General features: G+C 40.0%; 1 protein-coding gene across 1 annotated transcript; it reads right to left on the minus strand.

Annotated features, from left to right (window-relative positions):
• Positions 1–511: 511 nt before the first annotated feature.
• LOC104438731 (plant intracellular Ras-group-related LRR protein 6) lies at positions 512–4,980 on the minus strand. The gene is made up of 3 exons (XM_010051911.3): positions 4,765–4,980; positions 3,543–3,712; positions 512–1,386 (listed from the first exon to the last, which is right to left on the minus strand). The coding sequence occupies exons 1-3, from the start codon at positions 4,978–4,980 to the stop codon at positions 705–707; spliced, it is 1,068 nt and encodes a 355-aa protein (XP_010050213.2). The 3' UTR covers positions 512–704.
• Between the last annotated feature and the right edge of the window lie 5,640 nt (positions 4,981–10,620).

Genomic DNA, 10,620 nt, shown 5'->3' on the forward strand with positions numbered 1-10,620 from the left:
AACTTGCCCATGTGGTCTTGCGCCTTTGACTAGCTAGAGAGCCAGGGAATCAAAACTGAGTACAATAGCACGAAATGACCATCGTTGTATCTGATTGTCTAGCTAAATGTCAATAAGCAACCATGACTGTGAGAATCAATCCCTCTTGGTGCTCATACGGCTGCATCTCATCCTAGGCTAGTGATCTCAATATCTACTAAGGATAGTCCTGTCGGTACTGGTGGGGGTGCTGCTGTAGACTTGAGTGCCACTTGGACCGAAGACAGTGTATAGTATTGTTGTTTGCATACCTGGCAAGTTCTGATTGATTCTTGTTCTGCATTATTTTGTTTAGCTCATCGCCTCAACCGGCCATTGAAGTCAGGAATGTGAATTGGCAAGTGCTTTAGGACATGGTTAGTTGTTTCATTAAGTTTGCTTCCACCCAGGACACAGCGTCCGGGAACTTGACAGTATTATTCACAAAAAGACGATTTCTGTCTTGCCCTGAAGAACAACATGAGAAACATGAGCTTATACAAGGAGGGAAAAGAGCAACTTGTCATGCAGCTAAATGAACCGAGAACGCGATAATGTCTGTGTATGTGGGCTCATCTACCGTCATTCTGGTCTAACGGGATCACAAACTGGCCTAGTGCTAATGGACGACCCTTCATTTCGCAACAGCCATACAATACCACTAATATAAAAACCTTTACAAAACATTAACTAGCATTGCTTCTTCTTGGAGAGAAGAGGCGGCGCGGTGAGAACCTCCCCATATATCTCGGTGAGGCAAATCCAGAAATTCTTTGATAGTCGGGTGCCGTAAACCCTTCGCTTTCCTCCTGGTTCATTCTACTAACTCGGCTCCCATTGAATGTACCGTACCTGACCAACTTGCTGATCCACGACTTCTTCTTGGCTGGACTTCGATGTCCTGCATTCATCTTTTCACTCAAGTACTGCTTCACGGCGTGCAACCCTTGCGCAACGACTTCCACCAGAGGAGAAGTGAGCGGGTTTCCTTCGATGCAGAGCTTCTGGAGCTTCTGGAGACATCCCAGGGAGTCTGGCAAGGCCATGATCTTGTTATAGCTAACGTCCAGCTCGACGAGGGATAACAGTAGGCCGATGGAGTAGGGGAGGGTCTCGAGGCACTGGAAATTTTGGCTAACGTTGAGAACTTCAAGTTTGATTAAGTTCTCCATGTCTTCGGGCAGTGAGCGAAGGCAGTTGAGACGAGCGTCGAGGATGCGGAGGGAGGTGAGGTGGGAGGTGGAGTGAGGGAGAAGCACAAGCTTGTTCGAACTGACTGAGAGCTTCTTAAGGTTCAGGAGCTCAAAGCCAATGGTGTCCGGTAGTCTCACAAGCTGGTTGAAATTGGCATTCAGTTCCTCAAGTGATCTGGGATGGGAGGGCAACAAGTAGTTGTTAGTGACCTTACAAGACGTCCAAACATGCAAGAGCTTCTCTCTCTCTCCACATTTTTAATTTTGATCCCTTATACTTTTAGAAACCTTGACCATCCTTTGAATTGTCTTAATTTTGACACTGGATCAAGATCAACCGTTAACTGATCAAAACATACACGAGATAAATGAAAAGTTCATCAGTCCATCTTGTTTAATCTGGTAAAATGAAAAAAAAAAAAAAAAAAAAAAGCCTAAGAGAAGTTCATTATTATACTCCACAAGCCAACTAACCTAAACTTCAGAGCCAAAAAACAGACCTATACTGCTTACGCACAATACTGTTTCTTCAGAAAACAGACCGCAACATAATCGGTCAGAAGACGTCAGCCAGCAGATAATTTGTGCGTAAATTACGGTTTATCTCTGGCTTTTGCATATCCCGTGAAGAAAGGCGAAAACGTGTTTGACAAAGGGACAAAAGATCCTAGTTTTACCAGGAGATAACACGAGATTTGTGGAGGCGGTTGTCACTTGCATCACTCTCCCCGTCTTGTTTCCTAACTCAAACATGACGATCCCAATATCGGCATTTTCATTTAGTTAAGAAACAAGTACGTGTGTATGTCTCCAAACACCTCTTCCTCGCACCAACGTCTTTATGGCCAAAAGATTAATGTAAACGTCAATCCATAAACTCAGTTTATGAGAGATCTGTTTACGTTTGTACAGATTGAGTATACACGTCCGCCAAAGATATTTATATGATCTATCGAACTAAATATTCATATGGGGATGCGGTAGTCTTGGTTAATGAGTTTTCTTACGTCACACATACACGCGGCAGACGGAATCTTTCCCATTTCCTGTCACTTAAAATTACGTTCAGACTTCTAGATATTTTTCAGCCGATTATCTTATGGCCCGCATGGATTGATCATCTTGATGTATACATGACCGGTTAAGAATGATTCTTCCCCCTTGTACATAAATTGATTTTACCAAATTTAGTCATAAGTCTTGCAATAATAGCCGATATGGTTATTATAGCTAATTGCACACTCATTTCCTATATGTGTTTATGTATATATTCATTTGTTGCTAATAGATCTTAAATGATATTTATAAGTTATTCAAAATACGTTATTTATTTGGTATACCGATGATGTAAAAATATTTTTAAATTCTAATAAAATGAACTCATTCCATTGGTAGACATGATTTCCGTATTATGACCGTGTGAAAAGTATTTTAAACCGGCCGTATAACCTATATAATCAATATTTTATACTAATAAATTCATAAATCTCTATCACTTACTAAATAAAACAAAAAATGATGTCTGCCTTACGATAGACCGACATATGCTTTGTTGTGCAGGCTAGGCCGGCCTCTTGGAGTTTCTAAAATTCTAATGCCCAGAACAGGTCACGGGGCGACTTATAAATTCATATTAGCGAAGCAAGGGTATTTAATGGGTATATACTGTAAGGATACGCAATTTTATGTGATAGTGCCATCCGGAAACACATGTAGAAGACTCTTCCTATGAATGATGCATATTAATGAGGGGACTGAAGGTTATGGTGATAACGACGGTAATAATACATGCAAGAATACACAATTATCATGTCAAGAAAGCAAAAAGAAGCTAATAAGCTCGTCGAATGTATAGTATCTTTTTAGCAAGCCAAACCATGCCATGCTGTTTAGTTATGGGTGTTCATAGTAGTATTCCATTCTTATCTCTTCTCTCAAAATACAAATTAAAATTTTAAATAAGCAAAATGAAGGTCTTACTCCTTTTTTTTTTTTTTTTTTAAGGGTCGGCTTGGCAACTCATTTTAAAAGGGTCGCGGCTTATGAAATAGGGGAAAAGGGAAAGTAACTTCAATGATTAGAGAAAGCATCCTGTGATCACGGCTTACTCTTTTTTTTTTTTTTTTTTTATAAAAAATTCCTAATTGTCATTAGGGTTCTTATATTCATTTTCCTAAAGTCAAGGCACTTTATTTTTGCTATGTAACGAAGATAGCAGCCTTCAGCTTTTGATGGTGCTGTGTCAATAATTGCATGAGCATTATATTGATGAATTTGGAAAAAAAAAAAAAAGGACGTGGAAGAAGAGAAGGAGAGATTGGGATACTGTACCTGCAATTCTCAATAGTCCTGGGGAGGAATCGGAGATAATTTCCGGCGACATTCAAAACCTTGAGCTTCACGAGACACCCGATCGAGTTTGGAAGGACCTTCAATTGGTTGGAGTGGACGTCCAGCACCACCACGTTTAGCAATCTTGCCACCATCGACTCTGGTATCGTCTGTCATACATTCATTTCCATATCTCCAGATTTAGGTCTCATATTCACCGTCAAAGGGACATCAAAATACTAATTTAGTGGTGATCCTGAATCTAGTTTTGTGGCATAATGAGAAGGTGCTCGTTCTATACGTGCGAAAAGTACTATCTCATAAGATTGAATGGTCAAAGCTAGCTCCTTCGACTTTGTTCCGTTAACGATTTGTTTTTCAAATCAAGGTTCAAGAAATGGAAGGTTGTTTTTTTGGTAAGTCGTAAGATAATAGCCTAATTGTTCTTGAAGGACCTTTCTTCCCTAACCTCATCACACCTTGAGAATTCAAGATTTGAACCTCATCCTCTTCCCTTAAAGAGGAGATAACGCCGAGCCATTTGCCTTTTGGCGGAAATGAAAGGGTGTTACACAAACAATCGGGGGTAGAGAGAGAGAGAGAGTGTCTGCCCGTAATTAGTCTGAGGGTTCTTTTCCCTTCATCGACAGATGGAAAGAGATTGTAGGAAAGCAAACAAAACAGAAGAGGGCATAGAGAGAGAGAGAGAGAGAGAGAGAGAGAGAGAGAGAGATGGAGTTGATAAGCATGGAAGTTGATAAGGTGACTACCAACTCCCTTATAAGAAAATGTGCTGGTATTTATGAGAAGTTAAAAAGCGTATTGAAACTGATCCTGGGACACCGAATTCATTGTCCTTATCTTTGGCCAACTCGAAAAAACTCATCATCAATACTGCAGACAGAGTATTGAATTGACTTTGCAGACATGCATTTATCAGAGCCTCTCACGTGAAGATATCTTAAACAAGCTATAGCTTTTTTACGGTGAGTTTGACTTAGCGAGACAAGCCCTCATTTTAACTCTTCCCCCATCTTGATCCTTCTCGCATGCTGTCACTTTTTTGTCAAATGGGTCTTTTCTGGGTGGGAAAAGTAAGGAATCGAAATTACTGGCATAAACTCAAGAAGAGATGGCCTAAAAAAACAAAAAAAAATCAAGGTAGAGAGAGAGAGAGAGAGAGAGAGAGAGAGAGAGAGAGAGAGAGAGAGAGAGAGAGTACCTGAAGGTTGTTGTTAGAGATGTCCAACTTGCAGATGAGGGCCAAATTCAGGGTAGGGTTAGGGAGAGACTCCATGGACAAGCCACTCAAATCCACGACTTCAAGCGTCTCATCTTCATCAACGACGGCGGTTCCTCTCTTTCTCTGATCCGCCTTCCCTTTCTTCCTCCTCAAATCGAATCTCACTTGCTGCTGCTGCTGCTGCTCGTACAGCATCTTCACACCCGACTCCAGAAACCCAAACCCCCAAAAAAAAAAGAAAAAGAAAAAAGAAAAACGCAAACGAGAAGAAGGCAGAATTTACGAATGACGAGCGGAAGAGAAGAGTGGCGGCGGGCTTCTGCGGGACGGTAGAAACAAGCGAAGCCTCACGTCGCATTTTATATGGAGAAAGACGGCGAGCACGTACGGATGGAGGAAGAGGAGTAGGTCCCCAACACGTGTGCATCGAAAGTACAATGGCCGTATTCGATGGGCTCGCCTGGCCACGTCCCTTCCCTCCATCAAAAGTCAACCCTCACTCCAGTTGAAAACTTGGCTGCCCGCCCCTCTCGGGTTGGGGCTGCTCGCTTTGCTCTTCATCTTTCCCCTCTCTTGGACCATTTCCTCTTCCTTCCCACTCGGTATTTCTTTTTCCACGTTTTTCTTCCCCGTCAAACAAACAAATTAAATAAATAAATAAATCGACAAATGCATATCGTTTTTATAATTTGGTACATATTTAGTTTACTATTGTATTAGAGTTATAACAAAATAATATTCTCTAACAAAGATCTTTGCGTACAATGCACAAGGTCCTTGCTCCCGTCATCAACTTCATATTTGACTGGTTCATTATTTATGATGGTCTTTTAATTTGCACTTTATAGATTAGACAAATTTCCTTTTGTAGTCGAGGCTAATTCTGTCTAAGATTGAGTGAACATCTGAGAAATTTAGATATGTGAGTCACTAAAATTGGGGGAAGCTATCTTTAAGTTAGATGTTAATATTCCCTTTGTATAGAGATGAAAATTAAGTCACAATACTATGTACTAAAGATACTGCCTTTTACGTTATATATATTTCTATACGCACACACACAAAGATGGAGTGATAGTTTGGTGGGGGGAAGGGGCGTCCAGCGCATCAGATTCGAACTATATGCCCTCGGCCAATGATAGCCACGATGGATCACATGGAGAGTACAGATGGTGGTTCTGGGGATTGACCAGTTCTCGTGTTATAACAAGTTGAGGACATCATGACATCTTCTTTTCAAGTAAGAAGGCTTATTTTCAGACTATATCTTATTCACACCTTGATAAGGGGCTCGCTTATTAAAATCATTTATGAATCATTCCTTCTGGGCCGCCCTCATTGCAATATTCTTCATTAACTAAAAGATCTAGTTGTTTATTTATTGATATATGAACCGATCATCGTATGTAAGTTAGGTATCGGTCAGATGTCAAATTTTTAGTTCCCTCAAATATTTCTACCCGACAGTATTAAAAGAAATCGGAGTTGCCAACCACGACAAACTTGATGACCAGTGGAATTCTTTTGCCTATACATGACAGTTAATTTGATGATGTTCTACTGTGTAGTTGGTTTGCGACTTTTATAGTTGAAATTTTGGTAGGTCATACTATTGTCCCTTGTTAATATATTCGATATGCTTACATCTAGATTGACAAGGAATTCGATTAGTATTCTTGCTGTTTCAGATTTTTGACATTTAGTGAAGATAATAATCTGTATTTTCAAAAGCATTAAGTAAAATTGTACTTTGATACATTATAGATTTCCTTTGGTCCTCCATTGCTGGTCATGGAACCTTGAGTTATCTAATGAAATCTTTTCTTCGAGAATTAGCTTTTCTAGTTATTTTCCCTCGATTTTCTTCTTAATCCTTCGGTGTATTTATGGAGTCCGAGAAGAATTCGAAGGTGTTGTATATTTGGAGTGGCCAATTGATAACTTGTGATTTGGTGGAGGAAGACCAGATATATGTAGGTTCTTCCTTTTTGCTATCTTTGGCTTGTCACTGCTAGAATGAACTTCATAAAAATTCTCGACTTCCGTCGCCCCATGATTATTGGATTGAGCACTAATTGGCTGGCACAAAAAGAAATTAAGACACAATTAACAATAGAAAAAAAATACTTGAAGTCTGTTTCATAAAGTCAACTGATACATATAGTCTTGTTTGAGAAATTGAACTTATTTTTCCGTGAGGTAGGGGAAAAAAAGAAGAAGGAAGCTCGCGTGCACTTGAAAAGGCCTATACACTGCGCTATAGCAATAGCATCTTTGGAAGAACAATTTTATTAGTTGGTTTTTCACATTAGAAAATTAACAGATGCGAATACAAAAAATTAAATAACTGGCCTACGTGATTGGTTCCAAGTAATAACCATTATATAGAATAAAAATCAATTAATGACTGCAACATATAGAAGCTCCATTTGGAGCTAAATATAACTCAACTAGGCATACAAAAAAGATAAAGATGGCAATTAGGCATAAAATATGTTAAAAGATACTTTGGATTTAAAAACAAACTTTGAGAAATGATAATGTTTAGAAAGAAGGAATCAATATTGGCACAGAACAATCAGATTTGTCGATGTCTTGAAGGTTGACAAACCAAACAAAAAAGGAAAAACAAATGTGCTTAGCACAACTCTAATATGACCATTCTGAACTACTCGTGAATTTTGAGGGTAATGCATGTTCGCCTTATCTGTTGAGCACAATGGATCTGGCTGAGCCTCACATTGGCGTCGGCCATCACCTGAGTTTTGGTCGTGCTCAATGGATCCAAGACCTTGGAGGCTTCGGCCATGGCTAACTTCGCGGAAGACTGGGAGACCAGGCAGAGGGGCAGATATAGAAATGTTGGGGTTTACATGGATATGTTGACACTATTGTCAGGGTTGCGGCCGCTTCAATTGGGGCCTGCGGCGGTTTCAATCGATCAGGGATGGAGGGGATCGCGGCGACACTAAATCAAAGTAGAGACTAGAGAGAATCTCAGATAAGTGGGAAGAAAGAATCAGGAGGGGAGAGATGATACTGGGGTATGAGCGCCAAAGTAGAAGAGAGGTTTTGAAAATTTTCCACGTATATATCATACTCTTTTGAAATCCTGAGTAAAATTATCTATACATCACCCTCACTTAGGTATTGCAGATTTCTCAGTCTCATGCTCTAAGCTAGATGTTTTTGCGTTGGTCTCTGAGTATTGATGCATGGAATCTCTGGGGATGCTAAAGAATATGCTCGAGATTAGAGAGGGTAATTTACTCGACCCCCATCAAGACCGTCACTAAATTTTCTCCTGCCAAGATGCAAAACTGAAGTCTATGTACCCTCTGTAGTCGCGAGGGTAATTTACTCGACCCTGGTCGTGATAAGCTGGGTCCAGATTTCTGAGTGCAAATAAAGCCAAGGCTTCTGAAAAGTGATTTTAAGGGGGAGGGGGAGTTGACATTTGAGAAGTAGGGGGATCGAAGCATCGGTTAAAAGGCAAAGGTGGGGGACATGCACGCCCGTCAATTGCCATGTCTCAACATAGTATCTTAAGGTAAAGTTTATGGAGACATGTTTCGGTATCTTAACGGAAATGCTTGTACAATTAGGGTGAAAATCTGATCTTTGGCGTACATACAAGAGCTTAACTTGCACCAAATATTGATTTATTTAGCATTAATCAGCCATGCAATGTACTTCAGATATATCGACAAAAAAATAAAATAAAATGTACTGCAGATATGATAGATAAGAACAAGAGGGTACTATTAAAATCGAGCACATTACGCAACCGAAATTGAAAGGGAGCTTAGGTTCAACAACAACCAAATCAGTGACGACACTAGCGGCATCTCTTGGAAATCTAGCTCACAAATTTCCGTACAAGGACAAAAAACCTTATCCGAATTATTAATTAGATGGAAAATTTCAAAGCTGTTGACAAATTGACACATATAGATATAAATACACACACACAGATATATATGTTACTTGGGTCTAGGTTTCCGGGTGTTGTACGGTCCTCTTGCGTTGCGTATGGTCCAACCGGTGATCGTACACCCGTCCTTTAGTCAACCTTAATAGAAAGCGAGATGCCCGGGAGAATGATTCCCCCAACAGCTTAAGTCTATCATATGGCTTTGCTAGGTGGATGAGTACAATTCCTTGTGATATACATCCGTCGATGTCGATGACGATGATGATTAATTAGCCTTTATTCTATTGAAATCGGACTTGACATGCCCACCAATCTTGAGCGATTGCAGGTGCATATAACCTAGACGAGCCAACAAGTTTGATTTTGCTGGCCTCTATTCTTTGAACACTAGCATGATGCGCCAACTTGTGACCCCATTTTTATTCAAATTAAGGAATGAATAGAGAACAATAAGAGGAGCAAGAGTGGGGGACAAGGTCAATCGGATCACAATGAAGACTCGGTAATTCCTTGGAAACGTGCTTAAATTCCACAGAACATGCGAAGGAGTGAAATCGTCCGAAAGTCACCGGGTGTTGTACGGTCCTCTTGCGTTGCGTATGGTCCAACCGGTGATCGTACGCCCTTCCTTTAGTCAACCTTAATAGAAAGCGAGATGCCCGGGAACATGATGTCCACCAACTGCTTAAGTCTATCATATAGCTTTGCTAGGTGGATGAGTACAATTCCTTGTGATATACATCCGTGGATGTCGATGTCGATGACGGCTGCAATTAATTAGACTTAATTCTATTAAAATCGGACTTGACATGCCCACCAATCTTGAGCGATTGCAGATGCATATAACTGAGACGAGCCAACGTGTTTGATTTTGCTGGCCTCTATTCTTTGAACACTAGCATGATGCGCCAACTTGTGACATCATTTGAATTCAAATTAAGGAATGAATAGAGAACAATAAGAGGAGCAAGAGTGGGGGACAAGGTCAATCGGATCACGATGAAGCGTCGATAATTCCTTGGAAACGTGCTTGAATTCCGCAGAATATGCGAAGGAGTGAAATCGTCCGAAAGCCATCGCAAGCATGGGAGGGCTGAGGAGTACAGCCATGTTGACGTCTGGCACCATGCATTACGTTCGATGCACACCTATAGTCTTGCATTACCATTCCATTCGTCGGTAACTTGGAGGAGTTGGATTGTTCATGCTTGAAAATTTAGTATTAGAAAATGGAATTTGACCGATAAGGGGAGAACAAAAGGAATTGGCGCTTTGATGTCAGCCAATCCATTGGAAACTGATATTTATACACATGAACAACTGCATTTGAATTTTCTTACCAAAAAAAAAAAAAAAAAAACAACTGCATTTGAATACGAATTCTTGATTAAAACATTTTAATAAGCTTGGCAAAATGGTGATTCATGCTCGGTTCTTATTGTATTATTCTAGAGCCGACGTACAAGAAAACCCTTCAAATTTAATGAATGTTGATTTTTAAAGATGAGGGCGGTTGAACAAAAGAGACATATTACGTGTTCCAAAACTTTCTTTGCTGATGATGGGATCTAATTGAATGATTTGACTGTAATTATACCTTGTTGTTCCATCCTTTTGCTTAAGGTGTGGTAGGCCCAAATGAGCAATGAAGATACTCCAAAAAAAAATTTGCTTCTACCCTTTGTGTGAACTAACAATATAAGTAAATGAAATCAAATAGTTTAGAGAAAGAGAAATTTCAAATTTGATTTACAATGGTTTGGCACTTCATATCCACATTCTCTTTTCCAGCCCTAGCGATCTAGTTAGGGTTAAGTTCCACTAGTTATACTTAGAAAACAATATTGTCTCATTACTGGTGTAGAAGTTGAATGTGCTAGTATTACCACCTAAAGGGGGTG

This window comes from Eucalyptus grandis, chromosome 1 (genome assembly GCF_016545825.1).
Source record: "Eucalyptus grandis isolate ANBG69807.140 chromosome 1, ASM1654582v1, whole genome shotgun sequence".
Taxonomy (NCBI): Eukaryota; Viridiplantae; Streptophyta; class Magnoliopsida; order Myrtales; family Myrtaceae; genus Eucalyptus; species Eucalyptus grandis.

Excerpts from the sequence above, each read along its gene's own strand:
- LOC104438731 (XM_010051911.3), bottom strand. The coding sequence starts at position 4,980 with ATGCTGTACGAGCAGCAGCAGCAGCAGCAAGTGAGATTCGATTTGAGG. Across the intron at positions 3,713-4,764 it reads TCTCTAACAACAACCTTCAG|ACGATACCAGAGTCGATGGT; the intron begins GTACTCTCTCTC and ends AATGTATGACAG. Across the intron at positions 1,387-3,542 it reads AGGACTATTGAGAATTGCAG|ATCACTTGAGGAACTGAATG; the intron begins GTACAGTATCCC and ends CTCCCATCCCAG.